Source organism: Mytilus californianus, unplaced genomic scaffold (assembly GCF_021869535.1).
Source record: "Mytilus californianus isolate M0D057914Y unplaced genomic scaffold, xbMytCali1.0.p SCAF_4, whole genome shotgun sequence".
NCBI lineage: Eukaryota > Metazoa > Mollusca > Bivalvia > Mytilida > Mytilidae > Mytilus > Mytilus californianus.
Genome location: NW_026262690.1, coordinates 99,776,543 through 99,801,092, shown reverse-complemented (window position 1 = coordinate 99,801,092; position 24,550 = coordinate 99,776,543). Strand labels below are relative to the sequence as shown.

General features: G+C 33.2%; 1 protein-coding gene across 2 annotated transcripts in view; it reads left to right on the top strand.

The window, feature by feature from the left end:
- The window catches only part of LOC127698938 (golgin subfamily A member 5-like), a 324,899-nt gene that overhangs the window by 271,379 nt on the left and 28,970 nt on the right, over window positions 1-24,550 (top strand). For both annotated transcript variants that reach the window (XM_052202700.1, XM_052202699.1), the window contains exon 13: window positions 2,413-2,509. In XM_052202700.1, the coding sequence (XP_052058660.1) occupies window positions 2,413-2,509 (97 nt within the window). The remainder of the gene's footprint in view (window positions 1-2,412; window positions 2,510-24,550) is intronic.

The following is a 24,550-nucleotide window of genomic DNA, read 5'->3' as shown; positions in this document are numbered from 1 at the left end:
CATTTTTAGTAGTTACTATTTTAATAATTTTAAAAATGCTGATTAAGGTAAATTAATTTTAGCTATGATTATGTATGTCATTTTCTATTTTAAGACTTTTATGATGTATTTAAATGGGTTATTATGGTTGCAAACTCCATTGGAAATTTGAATTGAAATTATGACCATGACTGAGGGAAAGAATTTTTTTTTGGTAAAAGGGGGGGGAATTGGTGGTGGGGGGTGGGGGGGACAACTTTTTCTCCTCAAGATTTCAGAAATCAAAAAGAAAATCCTTCAAATTTTTTTATTTTTGTGTATTGCACGAAAGTAAAAAATTGAATATAAATTCAAATCATATAACCAATTCTAAGTTTTTTGACTACAGTTATTCTGTGTCAGAAACCTATTATGTGTCAAATATTGAATTACAATCCAAATTCAGACCTGTATCAAGCGCAAATATTGTGTCCATTTTTGCCCCAACTGTTCAGGGTTGGACCTCTACCATCGTATCCAGCTGCGCTCAGCGAAGCATTTTATTTTCAAAAGAGTTATGCCCCTTGGAAACATTAATTATAAGGAAAATTACATCGTTGGCGCTCTCATGTGTTCAATTCTTACCAGATTTTTATTAAACTTATATTATAGGTTTATATCAGCAATGTCTTTGAAGAGTTCAAAAATCAGTGCCGACCAATAATTTTAAAAAGAGTTATGTCCCTCTGCGGTCATATTCAGAAGCGCTCGGCGAAGCAATTTATTTTCACCTGTTATTAGATAACAAAGCATCTGGTAAATATGTTATCACATAATTATAAAAAATTGAAAACAACACGTTTAATAATTTCATGCGTCCGAAGCGCTTTTCTGGATTTACCTTCATCAGGAACGCTCAAAGCCAAACATTTGAAATCCGAGGGATGTATAAGTACCGAAACAGTTGAAGAGCTATATGACAAAAATACCTAAAACAAATAGCCAAATCTATCTAAGGTCAACTTTGCCTGAGGGAGTTGAAACCTTAGTTTCTTTTTAATTGGAGTGACAGATTTATTTGAAAATTTTCTGTTTCCTAAGTGTTGATGATGATAAGATCTGTAGGACAGTATAAATAAAGTTTGAAATTTACTGTTCATTATTAGACATTTTGAAGATACAGATAAGTTTTATAGATTTTTAATAGATATTGTATTAATGACAAATGACATTTTGGATTTTTTTTCTTCTTTTCTTTGGTAAATTGTTTGAAGAATTTTTTGATAAGTTTGTTTTGTTATTCTGTATAAACTTATTTTATGAATGCTATATTTTTTTTTTGATGAAGCGAACTCCTTTAAAAACTAAGCTTAGTTTGTCTATTAATAAACATATATTTAGATTTCTGATTTTGGGCCCAGTTTTCAAGTTGGTCCAAATTGGGGTCCAAAATTATACTGTGTTTGATTTCAACATAAATTGAATATATATATGGTTCTTTGAAATGCTGAATCTAAACCTGTATTTATTTTCATTATTAATTAGATAATACCACATTGAAGTCCTAAATTAAGGTGTTGTTTGATTTCATCAAAAATTGAATTCTTGGCGTTCTTTGATATGCTGATTCTAACAATGTACTTAGATTTTGGATATTGGACCATAATAGGTAAATGTCCGTTTTCAAATTTTTCAGTTCTTTGACCACATTCATTTTGTGTCACAAACCTATGCTGTGTCAAATATTCAATCACAATCCAAATTAAGAGCTGTTTTAAGCTTAAATATTATGTCCATACTTGCTCAACTGTTCAGGGTTCGACTACTGCAGGAAAATCCGGTTTGCTGTCACTCTGACAGCCTCTTGTTTCTGTTGATCCTGCAACATTTTGTGGCTGAAGCAAGACATATATCAATCCTACATTCCTGTGTATGCCTTCAAGTAAAATCTACATCAATTTACTTTGACAAATGATAACACTGAAAACTTGATTTTTGTGTCTTTTTCTATCATTATGTTAACCACATAAGCTGTTGAAGTTTTAAGAAATCTGATGATTTGTCTTACTTTTGAGACTGTTATACAGATTCATGATGAACTTTTTGTGCAAATTTAGATTGTTTGGGAAAATGTATTGTTTGACCAACAGACAGGTAGTTATACAACTCTTTGTTTTGAAAAATCATGAAAAGGAAATTTAAACAAATGTTAAGGTAGGTGTATTTATACTATATCTGAAAATACCACAGACATCCTATGTTTCCAATGTAAAAAAAAATTAGCCTAGCCATCTTTGAAATGGCCAACAGTCTACTGACTAGGTAAGTCCCAGAAGACTGTAAAAAAATAGTATAAATAGCAAATAGTATGTATAAATGTATGTGTATTGAGTGAGAGAGATAGAAAACAAACAAGGGTTCTTTGCATTGATAAAAATATTTCATAATTTACAGTCCGACAACGACTACCAGCTTTCATGAGAGAAACCCCAACTGATGCAGAAGTGACAAAGAAGATGAAAAGAGCTGTATCTACCATAGACAAATTTAGGTATATATATTTTCTACAAACGTAAGACATCCTAATCACCATGTCTGTCTGTCTGTCCGTTCCTCTTCGTGTCCAGTGCATAACTTTTTTACCCTAAGACTTGGGTTAACCAAACTTGGTATACAGTTGCATCATGGGCTAGGTGTGTGCATATACCAAAGTCAGGTCACTCTAACTTTGAATTTGACCTTTGACCCCTATAATAGTAAAACCTTGTACAATTCGTGTCTGGCTCGTAATTTTTGTACTGTAAAACTTAGGATGACGATACTTAGTATGCAGTTGCATTATAAGATTAGGATGTGTCACATAATACTAAAGTCAGGTCACTCTGACCTTGGTTTTGACCGTTGACCACTATGATAGTAAAACCTTATCCAATTTGTGTCCGGCTCATAACTTTAAACTTAAGTGAACAAAACTTGGTCGTGTACTCTCAGTTCTGTACTTAGTGTCCTTTTTGTTGTTAGGGATGAGGGATGGATATATACCCTGCCCTGTGCTGTCTGTGTTTTAGGTCCTACCGACGAAGTCGAAGGGGACTTTAGGTTTGCACTCCGTCTGAATGTCTGTCCATCCGTCAGTCTGGCAAATCAGTTTTCCGCACTTTTTTTCTTCGTGCTTGAAGATATCGCTTTGATATTTGGTATATTGTTTTATCATGACAAGTTACAAATCAAGTTCGAATTTTGTTCCGGTCTGATGATTTTGTGCAGAGTTATGGTCCTTGGACTTAGAAAATTTACTCAAATAATCAGTTTTCCACACTTTTTTTCGTCATGCTTGAAGATATTGATTTGATAATTGGTTCATTGGTTTATCATGACAAGTTACAGATCAAGTTCGAATTTTGTTCCGGTCTGATGATTTTGTGCAGAGTTATGGTCCTTGGACTTAGAAAATTCACTTAATGTAAATAATCAGTTTTCCACACTTTTTTTCATCATGCTTGAAGATATAGACTTGATATTTGTTATATAGTTTACAGCATGACAAGTTATAGATCAAGTTAGCATTTTGTTCCAGTACAATTAATTTTTAACCGGTAGGGGACTATGTATTGCCATGCAATACTCTCAGAATGCTTGTTGTTTGATGTTTTTGCCTATAATTGCTAACATCCACTTCATTTGAACTTTGGTGGATAGTTGTCTCATTGGCAATCATACCACATCTCCTTATTTTTATAAGCAGTTGCATCATAGGCTTGGGGTGTGTCATATACTAAATTTACAATCTACAGCACCTTTTTTGTTGGCGTCTTTGTTTAATTGATTAATTTGTATGTTTGTTTGAATTTTTTAGTCAGTTGTGTTGTATGTCTTTGATGTATGTTTACACAGTTTTGACTGCTGGATCCCAATTATTGTCACAGTAACCTATTATATCTGTTTGGGTTGCTCACTCAATATTGTCAATATAACAGTACTATAACAACTGTCATACAAGATTTTGATTTAGTTAAGTTGCAATTTTTTTTTGCTTACCCTTTTGGAGCACCTGAGATCACCTCCTGGTTTTTAGAAGGATTAAGTTGCTTATTCTTTAGTTTTTGTCCCCTTTGCAACGCGTTAAGGGGGACATAGAAATACCGGGCGTCAGTCCATCCGGTCTTGCTCTCACATATACAATTCTTGGCAGATTTTTATGAAACTTATATCATAGGTTTATATCAGCAATGTCTTGGACAAGTTCTAAAATCGGTGCCGATCAATTTTTATACGACTGCAAACAAATTTTGCAGTCGTATATTGGTATGATGTTGGCGTCGTCGTCTGATGACACATTTGTTTTCGCACAATAACTTTAGTTTAAGTGAATGGATCTCTATGAAATTTTACCATAAGGTTCAATACCACAAAAGGAAGGTTGGGATTGATTTTGGGGGTTATGGTACCAACAGTTATTAAGGAAAAAGGGGCCAAAAATAAGCATTTTTGTAAATTCCAGACAATAACTTGTGTTTAAGTGTATGGATCTCTCTGAAATTATACCACAAGTTTCCATACCACAAAGGGATGGTTAGGATTGGCTTTGGGGGGTTATGGCTCAAACCGTTTAGGAATTAGGGACAATTAGGTAATCCAAAAACATTGTACAATGTTGGATTACCTCCCTTAAACTGCTTTTATATTGTCCATTAACCAGGAAACCCTTGTTTTTTCCCCTTTTTTGTCCCTAATTCCTAAACGGTTTGAGCCATAACCCCCCAAAGCCAATCCTAACCATCCCTTTGTGGTATGGAAACTTGTGGTATAATTTCAGAGGGATCCATACACTCCCTTTAAACAAAATTTTTTTTTTTTTTTTTGGGGGGGGGGGGGGGGGGGGGTCAATAAGCAACAGCATAGTGTATTTCACAAAAGCAAGAATTAAGGGGGGTTAATTTTTTTTTTTTTTGGGGGGGGGGGGGGGGGGGTCAATTCGCAACAGCATAGTGTATTGCACAAAAGCAAAAAATTGAATATAAATTCAAATCATGGGGGGGGGGGGTCAATTCGCAACAGCATAGTGTATTGCACAAAAGCAAAAAATTGAATATAAATTCAAATCATATAATCAATTCTAAGTTCTTTGACTATAGTTATTCTGTGTCAGAAACCTATTATGTGTCAAATATTTAATTACAATCCAAATTCAGACCTGTATCAAGCGTGAATATTGTGTCCATTTTTGCCCCAACTGTTCAGGGTTGGACCTCTGCGGTCGTATCCAGCTGCGCTCAGCGAAGCATTTTATTTTCAAAAGAGTTATGCCACTTGGAAACATTAATTATAAGGAAAATTACATCGTTAGCGCTCTCATGTATTCAATTCTTACCAGATTTTTATGAAACGTATATTATAGGTTTATATCAGCAATGTCTTTGACGAGTCTAAAAATCAGTGCCGATCAATAATTTTAAAAAGAGTTATGTCCCTTGGAAACATTAATTATATTGAAATTTGCCTTATGAGCACTCTAATGTGTACAATTCTTGCCAGATTTTTATGAAATTTATATAATAGGTTTATATCATCAATGTCTTTAATTTTAATATTTTTAACAAGTGTGTTTCCCTTGGAAATATTAATTATAATGGAAATCACATTGCATTTGCTCTGAAGCCTTCATTTCTCTAAGATATTAATAAAAAGTTTTAAAGAACGAAAAAAAAGTGCCTTTTTTAGTTATTGCCCTTGTACGTTGGATAGATAAAATATGTGCAATGCAAGGGTCCGGAAACAGTCATATTTGCCAGACATGACCGAATCTGTAATCGATTTGTCCTAAACAACAAATTGGGATTTAGGACAAATTTTCGTTTTTTACAGAAATAATTTCGGTCATTTCGTTGAGATTGGGTTTCTTAATCGCCATTTTGCACTTGTTTTTGTTTTGTTATCCTTTCCTGTAATAAAACTGCCACTCCAGAATTGTATTATAATCCTGAGGGCCCTCTAGATAACTATATTAATGCCTCCGGGAATTATTGGCTAATGATCGCCAATCTCTTTTTACCTGTGTTTTTAATTCACACATGAGTCCTGACATGGATCACAAGCTCAGAACTAATATTATAAAGAAATTAAGATTCCATGACAACTGTCTTCATTATTTAATTACTTTTCAGCAAAGACAATCGTCAATTCTGGTTTAAAAATTAAAACTTAATTGAATTTACGTAGAAATAGGTAATTTTTCACGAGTAACACACATGCTTTATTTACTATGTAATACGCATGCGTGAAATTCTCTTCAGCAGATTAGACACTTAATCGTAAAATGCAAAATGATTTCATACAAAATAAAACAAATGCAACTTTTATCTGTAATATTCAAACACTTTTAAAGGTAAAAAATTTAAAAGCCGGTGAATTCCTGTCAATTTGATAAACAAAACAAATCTCGGAAATGAGTCTGGAATTACTCGTACTTAAGTATTGTGGCAAAACAGTGGGTTTTTAACCGGATTTTCAAAGGAAATATCGGTTATTGATTTGGGGATGTACGGTGGGCGGGCGGGCGGACGGGCGGCTGCCAAACAGTGTCTCTTCAATAAAATGAAAATGCTGTAATGATTTTTTTTTCAAATTTAGATATGTTGTTTCTTGTGACTAAATGAAGGTCTAGTTCAATTTTCACTATTTTAGTATTTATCCTTTTTGAGTTATCGCCATTTTTAATATCCAAAAGTGGTATTTTTAAATAGTTTTCTCTTGCTATCATATCATGACTAAGAATAGTAAATGTCTTATCTCAAAATTAAAATTGGAGTGACAGATTTATTTGAAAATTTTCTATTTCCTAAGTGGTGATGATTATAAGCTATATTATTAGACATTTTGAAGTTAATTACATTATTAATTATTATATATGTAATGTTAGAGTACTATGTTAAACCATAGTTCTGTTCAAAAGAATAACCCTTCAGATTTGCAAGTATGATTTTCATTATTACTTAGATCTGGGAAATATCTTAGCATATGATAATCATTGGAGTGACAGTTTTATTTGAAAATTTTCTGTTTCCTGATAAGAACTGTAGGACTGTATATATAAAGTTTGAAATTTACTAGAAGGGCTGTATAAATGAAGTTTGAAATTTACTGTTCATTATTAGACATTTTGTAGATAATTAAGTCTCCCTAAACCATATATATTCTTACCCCCACCCCTTCAATTTGAGAATGTGCTTTTATCTTGTAAAAGGTCAAGATCCCCACCCTGAAACCAAATATATTCTTGTATGGAACAATAAAACAAATCAAATGAAATAAAAGGCGAATCCCCTGGGGTCACCCCCACCCCCTCCTGTTTGAGAACTTGTTAACGGTCAAAATCCCCACCCCTTAACCACATATATTCTTGTATGGGATAATAAAACAAATCAAATGAAATATAGGGGAAGTCCAGGGGGTCACCCCCACCCCCTTCTTTTTGAAACTTGTAAACGGTCAAGATCCCCACCCCGAAACCATATATATTCCTGTATGGGACAATAAAACAAATCAAATGAAATAAAAGGCGAGTCTCTGGGGTCACTCCAACCCCCTCCTGTTTGAGAACTTGTAAACGGTCAAGATCCCCACTGCTAAACCATATATATTCTTGTATGGGACAATGAAACAAATCAAATGAAATATAGGGGAAGTCCATGGGGGTAACCCCCACCCCCTTCTTTTTGATAACTTGTAAACAGTCAAGACCCCCACCCCGAAACCATATATATTTTTGTATGGGACAATAAAACAAATCAAATGAAATAAAAAGCAAGTCCCCTGGGGATCACACCCTCCTTTTGAGAACTTGTAAACGGTCGAGATCTCCACCCCATAACAACCATATATATTCCTGTTCGTCATTTCAAGAAGATTTGAATGACAATTAAACAAATCAAATGAAATAAAAAGCGAGTCCCTGGGGTCACCCCAACCCCCTCCTGTTTGAGAACTTGTAAACGGTCGAGATCCCCACCGCTAAACCATATATATTCTTGTATGGGACAATGAAACAAATCAAATGAAATATAGGGGAAGTCCATGGGGGCAACCCCCACCCCCTCCTGTTTAAGAACTTGTAAACGGTCGAGATCCCACCCCAAAACCATATATATTCTTGTATGGGACAAAAAAACAAATCATATGAAATAAAGGCGAGTCCCCTGGGGATCACACCCCCCTTTTGAGAACTTGTAAACGGTCGAGATCTCCACCCCATAACAACCATATATATTCCTGTTCGTCATTTCAAGAAGATTTGAATGACATACAGGGTCAATCCATAGGCGTTACTTATGCATATCACAAACCAATTTGTACTGGACTTTGCCCAATGTCAGGTGACCATGGGAAGGACGAATTATTGGAGCTTTGGGAGACTTCGTAACAGCATCCTATTACAATTATTTCTTGTTACTGATAAGTTTTATAGATTTTGAAAAGACATTGTATTAATGATAAATAAGATTTTGGATTTTTTTCTTCTTTTCTTTGGTAAATTGTTTGAAGAATTTTGTGGCAAGTTTGTTTGTTATTCTGTAAAAACTAATTTTCTGAATGCTATATATTTTTTTTTGATGAAGTGAACTCCTTTAAAAACTAAGCTTATATTGTTTATTTTATGCTTAATCTAAACCTGTATTTCTTTTCATTATTAGTCCCCTACCGACGAAGTCGAAGGGGACTTTAGGTTTGCACTCTGTCCATCTGTCCGTCTGTCAGTCCGGCAACTCAGTTTTTCACACTTTTTTTCTTCGTTCTTGAAGATATTGATTTGATATTTGGTATATAGTTTTATCATGACAAGTTATAGATCAAGTTCGAATTTTGTTCTGGTCTGATGATTTAGTCCAGAGTTATGGTCCATAAAAAAACACCATAACTAATGTTAAACCATATATCTGTACAAAGGGAGATAACTCAATTTTTAAAAGACATTCTTTGGTAAATTGTTTGAGAAATTTTGTGGCAGGTTTATATGTTATTTTGTATAAACTAATTTTCTGAATGCTACATGTATATATATATATTTTTTTTTTTATTAAGTGAAATCCTCTAATTAGATAATAATCTATTTTTATTAAGGTATATATTTCATTACATTACATTGTGTAGATAAAAGTTGTTGACATTTTATAGATAAGTTACAAATCTATATTAGTTTGTATATTAGTTTGTAACAAATGAAAGAAAAATTATTTGGAACTATTAATTATATTTGATTGTAATTTGAAAATAGATATACATTGTATTACATCATATCTAATTTTAGAGAACTATTAATCATATCTAATGTTAGAGTGTTATAGGTTTTCCACACTTTTTTTCATCATGCTTGAAGATATTGATTGACAATTGGTATATAGTTTTATCATGACAAGTTACAGATCAAGTTAAAATTTTTGTTTTGGTCTGATAATTTTGTGCATAGCTATGGTCCTTGGACTTGAAAAAATTCACTCATATATTCAGTTTCCACACTGTTTTTAGTCATGCTTGAAGATATTGACTTGATATTTTCTTTTTGTTTACACCATGACAAGTTATAGAACAAGTTAGCATTTTGTTCCAGTGTAATGAATTTTTATCCTGTAGGGGACTATGTATTGCCATGCAATACTCTCAGAATGCTTGTTAATAAGATAATACCACATTGAGGTCCAAAGGTAGACTTGTTACAAGTCCCTTTCTTTTATTTCTTTCTTACTAATTTATATGTTTACTGTTAACTTCCAGTATACTGATTGCCCTTGGAGAAAGGGACTTGTATAATAACATTTTATACCGACCAGACAAACTTTACAAGTCCCTTCCTCTGCAGATGTCAGTATAATGGTAATCTCCTAGTTATAGCAGTAAAATTGTTAAAGGGGCAAAATTAAAAAAAAATAATAAGGAAGGGACATGTAGCAAGTGTAGTCCAAAGGGTCCTAAATTAAATTTTTGTTTAATTTAATCAAAAATTGAATTCTTTAGTTCTTTGATATGCTGATTCTAACAATGTTTGAGTGTTAAATCATATCTAATTTTAGAGAACTTAGTCATCATTGGTTGTTGTTATTATATTATTGATTATAATTTGAAAATTGCATCATATCTTATTTTAGAAAATTTTTATCCAGTTTGAGTTAGTTCCCTTTGCCCAGAAAATATTATGGATAAAATTAACCTGTGTTTCATTTCAACATAAATTAAATATATATATGGTTCTTTCAAATGCTGAATCTAAACCTGTATTTAAATATTAGATTTTTGGGCCCAGTTTTCAAGTTGGTTCAAATCAGGGTCCAAAATTAAACTTTGTTTGTTTCAACAAAAATTGAATTTATGGGGTTCTTTGAAATGCTGAATCTAACCATGTATTGAGAGATTTTGGATTGTGGGCTCCTTTATCAAATTGGTCCACATTGAGGTCCAAAGGGTCCAAAATTAAACTTTTGTCTGATTTCATCAAAAATTGAATTCTTGGGTTTCTTTGATATGCTGATTCTAATATGTACTTAGATTTTGGATATTGGTCCATAATAGGTAAATGTCCAATTTCAAATATTTCAGTTCTTTGACCACATTCATTTTGTGTCACAAACCTATGCTGTGTCAAATATTCAATCACAATACAAATTCAGAGCTGTTTTAAGCTTAAATGTAGTGTCCATACTTGCTCAACTGTTCAGGGTTCGACCTCTGCAGGAAAATCCGGTTTGCTGTCACTCTGACAGCCTTTTGTAATTGAACGTACAATGGAAAGTCTTTTGGTCGTTTTTCTTTTTTGCCATAGCTTTGTCAGTTTGTTTTCGACTTGTGAGTTTGAATCTCCCATTGGTATCTTTCACTTTTCTTTTACAACAAATTCTTTCAAAATTCTTTTTAAGATTGCTCATGGAAACTTAATTGAGAGGCTTAATGAAAGAGGTATGGCCAATATCTCCTGTATTAGTTTATATTATAATTATAGCTAAATATTTTGCTGATGTAGGCATTTTGATACAATATTTCAAAATGCAATTTGGCTCTACATGTTGCTGATGAAGGCAGTTTGATGCAAAATTGCAAAAATGCAATTTGGCACTTTGTGCTGTTGATGCGATCATTTTGATGCACAATTGCAAAAATACAAAATGTCTCTACATATTGGCTGATAAAGGCATTTTGATGCACAATTCACCTCTACATGTTGTTGATAAAGACATTTTAATTCATTTTAATCCACCATTTTCTACATCAGGAAATGCCTGTACCAAGTCAGGAATATGACAGTTGTTTTCCATTCGTTTGATGTGTTTGAGCTTTTGATTTTGCAATTTGATAAAGGCCTTTCCGTTTTTGTCGAGCCTTCGACTTTAGTCGAAAAAGCGAGACATAGCGATCCTACATTCCGTCGGCGTCGTCGGCGTCCACAAATATTCACTCTGTGGTTATAGTTTTTGAAATTTTAATAACTTTCTTAAACTATCCTGGATTTCTACCAAACTTGGACAGAAGCTTGTTTATGATCATAAGATAGTATCCAGAAGTAAATTTTGTAAAAATAAAATTCCATTTTTTCCGTATTTTACTTATAAATGGACTTAGTTTTTCTGCCGGGAAATATTACATTCACTCTGTGGTTAAAGTTTTTAAAATTTTAATAACTTTCTTAAACTATCATGGGTTTGTACCAAACTTGGAGAGAAGCTTGTTTATGATCATAAGATAATATCCAGAAGTAAATTTTGTAAAAAAATAAATCCATTTTTTCCTTATTTTACTTTTAAATGGACTTAGATTTTCTGCCAGGAAACAACACATTCACTCTGTGGTTAAAGTTTTTAAAATTTTAATAACTTTCTTATACTATTTTGGATTTGTACCAAACTTGGAAAGAAGCTTGTTTGTGATCAAAAGCTAGTATCTAGAAGGAAATTTTGTAAAAAAATAAATCCATTTTTTCCGTATTTTACTTTTAAATGGACTTAGATTTTCTGCCAGGAAACAACACATTCACTCTGTGGTTAAAGTTTTTAAAATTTTAATAACTTTCTTATACTATTTTGGATTTGTACCAAACTTGGACAGGAGCTTGTTTATGATCAAATGCTAGTATCTAGAAGGAAATTTTGTTTTCTTCCAGTTAACCAAACTTGGACAGAACCTTCTTACAATCAAAAGATAGTATCAAGAGGAATATTTTTATTGATTTACTTCCTCATTTTTGTTGAGCCTGCGATTAACAGAAAAAGTAGGCGAGATGCTGGGTTCCGCAGAACCCTTACGAATTTTTGAATACACATCTACGCGTTGGAATAGGCATATGAAGACATATTTGAGGGAGGGTGTCACGGATGCGAATGTTTATTGAATTCATTATCTGGCATTCAGACAGTGCCTTGCACAAATGACCATCGAAGAACACGTCTTCGTCCCAAGATATTTGCAAAAACCAGACCTCAGATATTGGGGTCATCCAAGTAAGCAGTATGTGAGTGCTTTGATTAAACATAAGAGCTTTATGACCCCTTATAACTGCAGTGAGACACCCTGGTTAAGGTCCTTGAATATACTAATGTTCAATGATGAGATTTCATCAGTAGTTATGGACTGAATGTAATCTTCCTGAATTATTTTCCTCCCTGAATTATTTATTTAGACAGAATGTTTAAATCTTTATAGAACTGTTTAGATTAATTACTTCATGTGAATTTGAAAATAGGTGGTCTGACTGATAAAATTCTGAGTCTGTGGTTCATTATTTCGAAAGAGGAATGGTCAGCAAATGCAAGTGTGTCTGAATACTTTACTTTGATCTGATCTTAATAATAATGATGTTAAATTTTAATGGTTTCTTATGATAATTCAATCTGTTGAACAATTTTGAATTTGGTCTTTTAAGCATGTGAACTTCTTCAATTCAATGGCTAGTGCCTTAATCTCAAATTGTTGGTGTTGTAAATTACTTTCTTTTATTATAGACATTTCTTATAATTGGTAAACATTTTAACATTGTTTAGCGCTGCAATTATGTAACAGTATATTTGACATTGCTACTAAGGGACAATATTGTGATCTTATGTAGTTTAGTTCTAAACTCAAAGCTAATTGAACTGGCCATCGAGGTGCAGTCACAAAATTACTAAAGTGAGAGAGCGGAAATTTCCAGGAATTTTTACAGGAATACGATGTGAATGAACTTATGTCAATCAGAGAAATGATTTGGAAGAAAGAAACAATTATCTCGGAACTCAACGATAAAATTGTGGAAGAAATTTCAAAAGAGGATGTTCAATAAGAGATAGAAGAAGCCGACAGATGTGCATTTAACATCCAAATTACATTAACAAAATTAGCAAAGTTATCTGCGAAGCGCATAAAACCACATCTAAAATTCAACCACAGTTAAATCCACATGCCACAGAATTCACACTTTCAAACAACCAAACAATTCCGACTCAATTCAGTTTCACACATTTTCAAACTCCAGTATGTACCATAAATTACCTAAGCTTACCCTACCCACGTTCGAAGGAAATATAATGGAATGGTAGCCATTTGGGGATTCCTTTTGTGCAGCAATACATGAAAATATGTCCTTAAACAACGTCCAGAAGTTTAACTATTTGAAGTCTTAATTGTACAAAGAAGCAAGCCAGTGCATATGAGGATTATGAATTACAAACACAAATTACACTTGAGCCCTACATGTATTGAAACAGAAATTTGGGAATGGGACAAACACATGAATTGTACGGGAGCCTTCTAGTACCAATAATCTTAAATAAAATTCCCAGAAACATCCGCCAAAATATTGTACGCGTTCATGACGTATGGAATTTACCATTGCTAAGAGACACAGTTCAGCATGAGTTTACAATCCAAGAAGCATGTCAGTCAGTAAATTGTTACAAATTAGAGTCAGAATTTACACTTACACTTACGTACAAAACAAGATTACGATTCAAATTACAAAAATTAACCATCAAACCCTGTATATATTGTAATGACATTCACACCCCAACTGCATGCACGAAAGTAAACACTATTGATGACGGAAAACGCGCAATTAAGGAGAAACAGTTATGTTTTAATTGTTTGGAAAGTCAAAGAGTTGCTTACTGCAAATTGAAGAAAACCTGTAAAAATTGCGGAAAATGACATCACACGAGTATTTGTAACAAGAATGAGCAGCATACGCAAAAACAGTAACGGATAATTGTAAAACAGGAAAACCAGACAGCAATCCCGCAGTAGCAAGCATGCATTTACTAGCGACATCAGTAAGAGCTCAAGTACTTTTGCAATAGTTACAGTCTCATTCGACGAAAATCATTTTAGTCAAGCAAACATCCTCTTAGACGAAGAAGCACAGTGCAGTTTTCTTACTCAAGATATGGAAGGTAAATTAGACTTGAAGCCTGTAAGAAATGAGGTAATAACAGTCTAGGGATTTGGTGAATCAAATACGAAGGTAAGACATCTTCAAGTGGCTTCTGTATATTTACGAGTTACAGATTTGATTCATATTAATGTACTTATCATACCAAAGATTGCTCACCCTATACAAACTTACTCAAGAAATCAGTCAAATTTTCTTAATTTTAAATGGATTAAAATTAGCACACCTTGTATCATTTGACGAGGACCGGGACCAACCACAGTGAAATCAAAAGTCAGGTACCTGTTATCTTGGCCTATGCATCGAATTCATCCGAAAATTCTGTCATCTTCATCAGTATTAAACATTTTAATCCCACACAGACATGAAGAATATGAAATACACAAATTTTGTGAAATTGAGTCCAGTGGAACAGAAGAAAACTGTGGTATTACCAGGAAATCTGCACAAGACGAAATGATCAATTATCAAGAACCCAGTATTTATCTCGAAGAGTACAAGTACATTGCAAAATTTCCATGGAAACCTGACCACCCGGACTTGCCTTGCAATGAAATGATAGCAAGGAAAAAGATCTTTAGTGTTATTAATTGTCTCGCCAAAGAACCAGAATTGTTGAAACTGCATGGATTTTTCTAGCATTCCACAGGGTCCGGTATTAGGACCAAGGATCCGGAAATTTTTCCAGACAATTTCGGTCATTTTGAGGTGTTTGAAAAGTTGGTGCCCCTTCTCAAATTGTCAATATCGACTGGACTATATTCATAGCATCAACGAACATGACGAACTTGTATTGCTGTTTCATTATCGCATTTACTAAGTAAATGTCTTACCATTACCATGAAGGACAGTTTAGGGAAGGCAACAGTCTAAAATTGAAATGATTTTAATGACTCAAAATGGTTAATTTCTCAGACATTGCTTACGTTTCTTTCGATTTGACAAAAGTTAAAACCGGAAGTTTGCGATATTTTATTACGAATAATTCCGGATTCATTTCCGGGATTTGTTTTGTTTATCAAATTGACAGGAAATCACCGGCTTTTTATGGCTTTTTTATTTTATTACCTTTAAAAGTGTTTGAATATAACAGATAATAGTTGCACTCGTTTAATTTAGCATGAAATCAATTTGCATTTTACGATTAAATATTAAATTTGCTGAAGATAATTTCACGCATGCGTATTACATAGTAAATAAAGCACATGTGTTACTCATGAAAAAAATACTTTTTCTACGTAAATTTAGATTTACTTTTAAATCAGAATTGATGACTGTCTTTGATGGAAAGTAAATAAATAATGAAAACACTTGTCAGGGAACTTTAATGTTTTAAAGATATTATTCTGAGCTTGTGATCACTGTCAGGTGTGAATTAAAACCACAGGTAAAAAGTGATTAGCGATCATTAGCCAATGTTTCCCGGAGGCATTGATATAGATATTAGGAGGGCCCACAGGATTATCAAACTATTGTAGTGGCAGTTTTATTACAGGAAAGGGATTATAAACAAAAACAAGTGATCACAAGTGCAAAATGTCTATTAAGAAATCCGATTTCAAACATTGAGTCAAAGAAATGACCGAAATTACTTCTGTAAAAAAATAAAATTTGTCCTAAATCCCAATTACTCGTCTAGGACAAATAGTTTCATCTTAGGACATGACTGGCAAATATGACCGTTTCCGGACCCTTGATTAGGACCCATTCCCAATGGCAAAAACCCTACATTTTCCCCAATTTTGGGAACAAAATTCCCAAACGATCTCAAAATTTATTTTCATCTTTATTATTCATGACAGCGATGTCCATTCTTTTCAACCGCTAGCTTTATTCCGAAAAATGGCCAACAAGTAATGTGTAAATCCGAGTAAAACATTTCTACATGTAACTGACGAAAAACAACATCGACAAACAATGGCTGGCCAAAGACCACAATTAATGATCCCGCTTTTCGTTGTCCACGAATATAGTTCCTTTTAATTAGAGTGTATTTTTTCTTAATTTTTTTTGCTTTCCCTTCCTCACTCATTTCTTAGATTTTTTTGGATGGAAATGAAAGAAGAGAGGTGAAATAAACTTTTGGATGTTGTATTTTAACTGATTTTGATATGGAAAGAGTGATTAGGCCAGGTGCAAAAAGGTGATATTTACAGTTTTGGGAACATCTCTTGACTTGTCCATAGGGGTATGGATGTGTATTGGCTAAATTTGTAAGATCCTGGGGAGCGATATTTCTGAATGTTTGATATATGTTTGGACTAGTACTGTAATTTACACTCACAAAATATTTGACAAACAGAATCGATGCAATTTTTTTAATGAAACAAAATGTTATAAAGAACTAATAGATAATTTAATTGTGGTCTGTGGCCTAAGAGGTGAATTCAGGAAATATTGAATTTGTACTTTGACAACTTCCCTGAATGATCTATTGATATTAATTTGTCAAACTACATGAGAATAAATGTTTTCCGCTTTTATTTGATAGAAATTTTGTAAAAAAGTGACATTTCAGCCTACATGCCCAAAATTGAACTTTTTCAGGTGTTTCAATATTTTTACAAAAGTAGCATGCTTACTTTCTCTCTGACAAGTTTTTCTGATTTTCTATTTGTGTTTGTGGTATCTAATGTAGATGTTTAACTCATTTTTAAACACTGAACATACAAAAAAGTAGATAAAATCAGAATAAGAGTGCAAAATGTGCTGCTTTAATGATCTTAGTCTAACGGTCAGTATGAAGCAAGTGAAAAATGAGGTTCTATGCACATACAAGTTGAATTCCTTTTAGCAGATTTCACTGAAACTGAATCAAAAGCACTTATTACTGGTTGTTTGACCTTGTCTGTTTCACAGACTACCTTTATTTTCTTTTGTTTGATAGCTAGTGGTTTAAATATTGGCCTTTTGAGGCTGAAATTTCATGCTGGTTTTAAAAAGTACAGTAAATAACTTTGCATCAGATCATACTGTCTACATATATAGTTGAAAGTGACAGTCTTGTTACATCCAGGCTCCATGTTTTATCATATCTAAGCAAAGATTTGAGCAAAAAGAAGCATATCTCCATCTCCCATATCATTTATATGCTTTTTAATATGCAAATGTGGGGAACGACCTAAATTGACAACCTGTTTTTTTAAGCCTGAAATTGCTGAAATACATTTTATTCACATGTGTTATGCTATTTGAAACTTATATTTCTATCAAAAGTACATTTATAACATGTAAAAGGTTTTTTTATAACTTAACAACTTCAGAAAATTGTGGACAGTGAAAAATATTACATTTCATATAAGGCCTCACTTCATTTAAAAACCTCTATTTTTTGGCACAGGCTCATATAAAATTGACTTCTGGCCATTTTTTATAAGTTTGAAACATGAAGTATGCTATCTGTTGCTTTTAATAGGTGATAAATTTATACATAGAGACATTAAAAAGTGTAAGTCTTGGTTTTTAGAAGCCCAAATTTGATAGTTGAAATTATTCTAATTCAACGCCACAATTCAGCACCCAAAGTTCAGATATAAAAAATGACACAATTTTTATAATTGGTATCATATGGCTTTGAAACTTTGTAAACTGTTTCATAATACACTAAGCTTAAATCATGCCAAGTTTTATTAGAATTGGTCAAGGTTTAGACTCCTAATAGGCCAAAGACCACAATTAATGATCCCGCTTTTCGTTGTCCACGAATATAGTTCCTTTTAATTAGAGTGTATTTTTTCTTAATTTTTTTTGCTTTCCCTTCCTCACTCATTTCTTAGATTTTTTTGGATGGAAATGAAAGAAGAGAGGTGAAATAAACTTTTGGATGTTGTATTTTAACTGATTTTGATATGGAAAGAGTGATTAGGCCAGGTGCAAAAAGGTGATATTTACAGTTTTGGGAACATCTCTTGACTTGTCCATAGGGGTATGGATGTGTATTGGCTAAATTTGTAAGATCCTGGGGAGCGATATTTCTGAATGTTTGATATATGTTTGGACTAGTACTGTACTTTACACTCACAAAATATTTGACAAAAAGAATCAGTGCAATTTTTTTAATGAAACAAAACGTTATAAAGAACTAATAGAGAATTTAATTGTGGTCTGTGGCCGGCTGACATAAACCGGAAATGTACACAATTACAATACCGGATAAGATTCCAGGAGCGGACACAGCTAATTCCGGGTTTGCCAATCAAATACAATAAATAGATTTTAAAAAATCTAGGCAGATGACAAAGGACGGCTATGAAATAAAAACACTAGAATTAAAAACCAATAGGTCTATGAAAAAGAAAGAAGAAACAGAAAATGTTTAATACAGAAACTCAAAATTTTTTTTTGTTCACAAATTTTCATGTCAAAATCCAATAAAATGTAACATTACTTTTCTTATTCACTAAAACATGTTGATATAAGTTGTTTTTATAATGCTTACAAATAACTACAGATCAATGAATTAATTTTTTCTTCTCAATTTTGAAGGGCCAGTCAAAATCTGGAAGAGGAAGTGAATTAAAAGAAGTGTTAGCCTGCTTGGCCAGTTAAAATACATCTTATTTCTATCCCTGAATTATTTATATTATATTAACCATATTAACTGTTGCTGTCTTTGAAGATAAAAAAAGGGGGAAAAGTTTTGTCACATGTGTGCTTTAAAAACTACAATATTTTAATGCTAGATAAACTTGAGTTCCTTATTGTTAAGTTGAGAAAAAAAAGAAAGAACAGAAAATAAAATTATAAACAACAAAAAAAGATAATTCTTAATGAACTTAACACACTAAAACTCGCATCTGGTATATTAGTAGTTTTCCCAATTTCATTGTAAATCGCGTAAACAAATTCCCAAAACTGGCCAGGGTCCTTTTTCCCAAAATACCCAGATAAACCCCTGAACTGTATGGAGAAATCATAAAAGAACAAGAAGAAAGAGGATTTATTGAAAAAATAAAGACATCGGAAAACCATACGACAATCCGTACACTACCCAGTTAAGAGGGATTCGTTAACCACACCTATTTGCATAGTCTACGATTGCTGTTGTCGCCAAAATTTGGAATCACCCAGTATAAATGACTGTTTATCTTCTTCGCCTCTACAGTTGAATAATCTTATTGATATTCTATCAAGATTTCGTTTCGAAAGATGCGCCATTACTACTGACATTTTTATATTAAATGCAACTTCACTGAAGCATTTATTGATGCACCCAAGTACTACATTCAAAATACTTCAACGAGACTTGTATGTGGACAAGTTTTTGACAAGTGTAGGTACAGAGGACGCTGCATTGAAACTGTATAGTAACTCAAAAGAAGTTTTAAGTAGCATCAGTTTCAACCTCAAAACATGGAAACATGGAAACCTTAAAAGTTGGTGTTTTTAATCAGGCCAAAATTCTACAAGATTCACATAGACATATCTGTGATATACCTATTAATACAAATTAACGTATTTTTGGCACACCCGTTAAAAATTACGAAGAAATGACCCCCTCAAGTATGCATTATTTGTGTTGTAACGTCAGTTTTGATCATATTTTCAATAATTCTTTACAATTTTTAACATAATTTACTTTGGCCGCCACCCCTGATCCAGACAGTTTGTGTGTCTAGGGATCCAATATCATCATTGGCAACTTTTGGCTACATAAAATTTTGGATCCTAGGTTGCGGCCAAGGGTTTCCTTAAGCATTTAGACTCCGAAACATGCACAAAATCATTGTTTTTGTCAATATATCCAAAAATGAAGAGATTTGTTTAACCTTGTAGTAAGGCTTTTGAAATAGATCCAAATTATGGCCATTTTGATATTTTTTTGATAAAGTTGAATTTCAAGGCCATATTTGGCCTAAATTGAACCTTGTCCTTTTTCGACAATCTTTGTCAATTTATGACCCTCTCGGAATTCTTGGACCAGTTGTGAGGGGTGAAGCTTTAATACAGAACTTATGGAAAGACAGTTACGACTGGGATGAAGTGTTACCTAGCAAAAAGTTAACATACTTAAAACATGGATTATTGTCAATAGAATGGAATTTTATGCAACTGTCATACAGGTGAGAGGTTCACCTAGGTTTAATCCTCTATTTTCTACATAAGGAAATGCCTGTACCTGTACATGGTATTGGCATTTGTTAAGGGACTTTCTGTTTTGAATTTTCCTTGGAGTTCTGTATTTTTGTTATTTTACCTTTTGATATCAGAGATGACATTTAGGATGTTATTTCAAGAACACAGATTTCACCTCATTATTTCACAGGACAAGACCAAAACGGAAACAACAATAATGTGACATTACATATCTTTGAAGATACCAGTCAAAGAGTGTATGGACCTACCGCATATTTATGTAATGGACATTCTTCTTCTTTAGTCATTGCTAAAAAAGGTATTGCGCCACTCAAAGGAAACAGGAAACAACTCTTGATGACTACAGGTGACAACAATAACACAGAGACATTTGGTTTTACATCGTTGCCTGGAATTTCGAAAATTATTGACTTATTTAGGTTTTCTTGGAGCACTGGAATAAGACCGATATAATATATTAAAAGTATCTGTGCACAATACAACATATAAAATCCTTTGCGAAATATGAATAAACATTATCCGCCACCATAATATCCAGTATATATACATCAAGTCGTAATTTTAAATATTTCATCAGCAATATTAAAACTTTAAAGTTATGTTTAATATTCCAAAAGGTATGAGTAGCATAGCTTTAAAAGAATTCAATGTTTGTATAAAAATGCTATTTTTTAAAATCTAAAAAAAATGTATATGGTCGGCTTGAGTAGCATTATTTTAAAATAGTTTAATGTTCGTATAAAATGCTACTGTTAAAATCTAAAAATATCTATTCGGTATGCATGAGTAGCAATAATTTAAAATAACAGTGTTCCTATAGAATGCTACTTTGAAATCTAAAAGTATGTATACGATCGTTTAGAGTAGCATTATTTTAATTGGCTTAATAATGTTCATACAGAATGCTACTTTTTATACGACTGCAAAAAATTTTTGCAGTCGTATATTGGTATGACGTTGGCGTCGATGTCATCGTCGTCCGAAGACACATTGGTTTTCGCACAATAACTTTAGTTTAAGTGAATGGATCTCTATGAAATTTTACCATAAGGTTCAATACTACAAAAGGAAGGTTGGGATTGATTTTGGGGGTAATGGTACCAACAGTTAAGGAATAAGGGGCCAAAAATAAGCATTTTCCATACCACAAAGGGATGGTTAGGATTGGCTTTGGGGGGTTATGGCTCAAACCGTTTAGGAATTAGGGGCAAAAAAGGAGGAAAAACAAGGGTTTCCTGGTTAATGGACAATTTAAAAGCAGTGCAAGGGAGGTAATCCAAAAACAAAATTGTACAATGTTGGATTACCTCCCTTGCACTGTTTTTAAATTATCTATTTAAGACTTTTATGATGTATTTAAATGGGTAATTATGGTTGCAAACTCCATTGGTAATTTGAATTGAGATTATGACCATATCTTGAGGGAAAGAATTTTTTTTTTTGAAAATGGGGAGGGGGGGCAATTTTTTCTCATTTCAGATTTCAGAAATTAAACAAAATTTCTTTCCCATTTTTTTTTTTTGCAAAAAAAAAGGTTGGGTTTTTTTTTTTTTTTTTTTTTTTTTTTGGGGGGGGGGGGTCAATATGCAACAGCATAATGTATTGCACAAAAGCAAAAATTTGAATATAAATTCAATTATGTGTCAAATATTTAATTACAATCCAAATTCAGACCTGTATCAAGCGCGAATATGGTGTCAATTTTTGCCCCAACTGTTCAGGGTTGGACCTCTGCAGTCGTATCCAGCTGCGCCGGGCGAAGCAATTTATTAAAATCTAAGATATAAGGCTGACTGACCATACAGAGAGACTTACCCCCTCATACCACACACTAGCTACACATTATTTTATGTTCATCCTTTTCTTTTGGACTAGGTGGCAATAGTCCCTTGATAACGTTTCAATTGTTCTCAGAAATTCTTTGTCATCTGGGAGAATGTTCCTTTCAACAAGACATTGACAGTCTATTAATAGTTCTGTGATAGCCTATTTGTTATTGAAACAGTTAGTCCACACTCTTCTTCCAATTTTATTAACCACAAATAAGATTTTCAAATGTTTCTATATGCTGGGCAGCTTAATAGAAGGCGCTGAAGGTCTTCAGCTTCAAGTTTACATATAGGTCATGTAGGGCCTACCTCTGCTTGGTTGAATTTTACTTTTAAAGTTTGAAGCATATATGTTCCAGTTAGCATGCATACTTTGGTTATAGTTTTCTGACATCTTTTATGGAGTTTGGTATTTTATCCCAGACGTTGTGAGTTTGTCCAATATTTAGGTTTCCTTTTTAAAGTAATTTGAGTTGATTTTTCTTTATAATGATTTTTAATCTGATCTTAGCTTATTTGTCCAGTGAGAGGAAATAGCTGTTCAAATTGTGTTTTTCCAATCTATTTTACTGTAATGATGATTCATTATTTTGCTGAATGACCGGAGTCGATACATGTCAAGTATGTCTTTTATCCTTTTGAAGAAGCTAGTTGGTCGATGTTCTGTATGTTGCCTCCATGCGATCTCTCGTATTGAGTTATTTTGACTCATTGCTTTTGAGTGTAGAAGACTCAGCTGTCTTTTGTGGAGCTATGCAATTATTGGCAGTACTTCTAGAAGTAAGTAGACTGCTGATGATGCTGTTCTATTTGGAAGTGATTGGATATGTTTCAATGTGCTAAGATGAAAACTGCACAGTGAAATTGAGTCTTTATTTTGCAGATTTAAGATTTCTAGGCCATATAGTAGGCGTGGAATGACATAGACTTGGTATATCTTACAAGATGTTCTTGGGTTGGGTCCATTTCTTACATACAGCCCATTTTGATCAGGGAGTATATTGTTCTTCTTGCTAGTGATATCCTATCGTGATATTAATGTTAGTTTCCTCGGATGTTGTTCTCTTAAGACCAAAATGCATTGTTTCAGATTTAAATTCCATAATGTTATCACCCAAAGTAAAATTTTCTGTTGTTTGTTGTGTTCTTTCTGCATTTCGCTTGTTGACACTTTTGACTATTGTGTTGCTTTTTATCTGATGGATTAAGAATCTGTGGTCACTAATCAAAGACAGTATTGAGCATTTCTTGAATTTGTTTTGGTCATTTGATAACAGTACAATATCGTCTGCACAGCTCGGACATCCTACATATGTATTTCCTATTGATATTCCCATGTTATGCGTTTGTAGTTCTAAAAGTAGTTCATTGATGTACTGCTTATATAGATGAGAAGATAAGATTCCACCCTGTCTTACTCCCTGATAAACACTGAACGAGAGGCTTATATCTCCTTGCCATTTCATGGTTGAGGTGACACCATCTTATAAGTCCTCATGTATTCCAGTATTCAATATCTAGCCTTAGATAGTAGAGTTTCTCTAATAAGATTTGGTGATTAACCACATCAAATGCTTTTTGATAGTCCAGTGTATTATATCTTTTCCTTTAATTTCTTTGCATACTTCTGATAATATCAATGCTGCCATATTAGGTGAGAGTTCTTCAGTAAAGCCAAACTGTAGGTTTGATTGTTTGATAATTTTAAAATCTGCCTTCTCAACCAGTACATACTTAAAAACTTTCCCATGAGCAGATGTTACGGTAATGCCTCTGTACTTTCTATCTTGGGTTAGATCTTTACCCTTTTTCGCAACTGGCGTTATAACTCCTGTTTTAAATGTGTTTGCTACTTTCCCTTCATCAAAGATCTGATTGTAAATGCTTTGGTATATGAGAGTTGTCTCATTCCCTGCATACTTGATATGTTGGGCTGTAATGCCATATTCATCAGCTGATTTTCCCTTTTTATATGCCCGTTTACGGGACGTATTATGGTATACCTCTGTCCGTCTGTCCTTCCTTCATCAACATGTCAGACATTAACTCAAAAATGCTTTAACCAATTTGCATAAAACTTTAGTGAATTGTTTATATCTATTGACGTGAGCTCCCTTTCGTTTTTTATAAATTTTAGATTTTACTTTCCTGAGTTATGAGGTTTTATTCATTAGAAAAAGGGGGATTTTCCAGTTTTTGGAAAATAACTCAAGAATGCTTTCACCAACTTGCAAGAAATTGTGGTGAATTGTTTATATCTATTGGC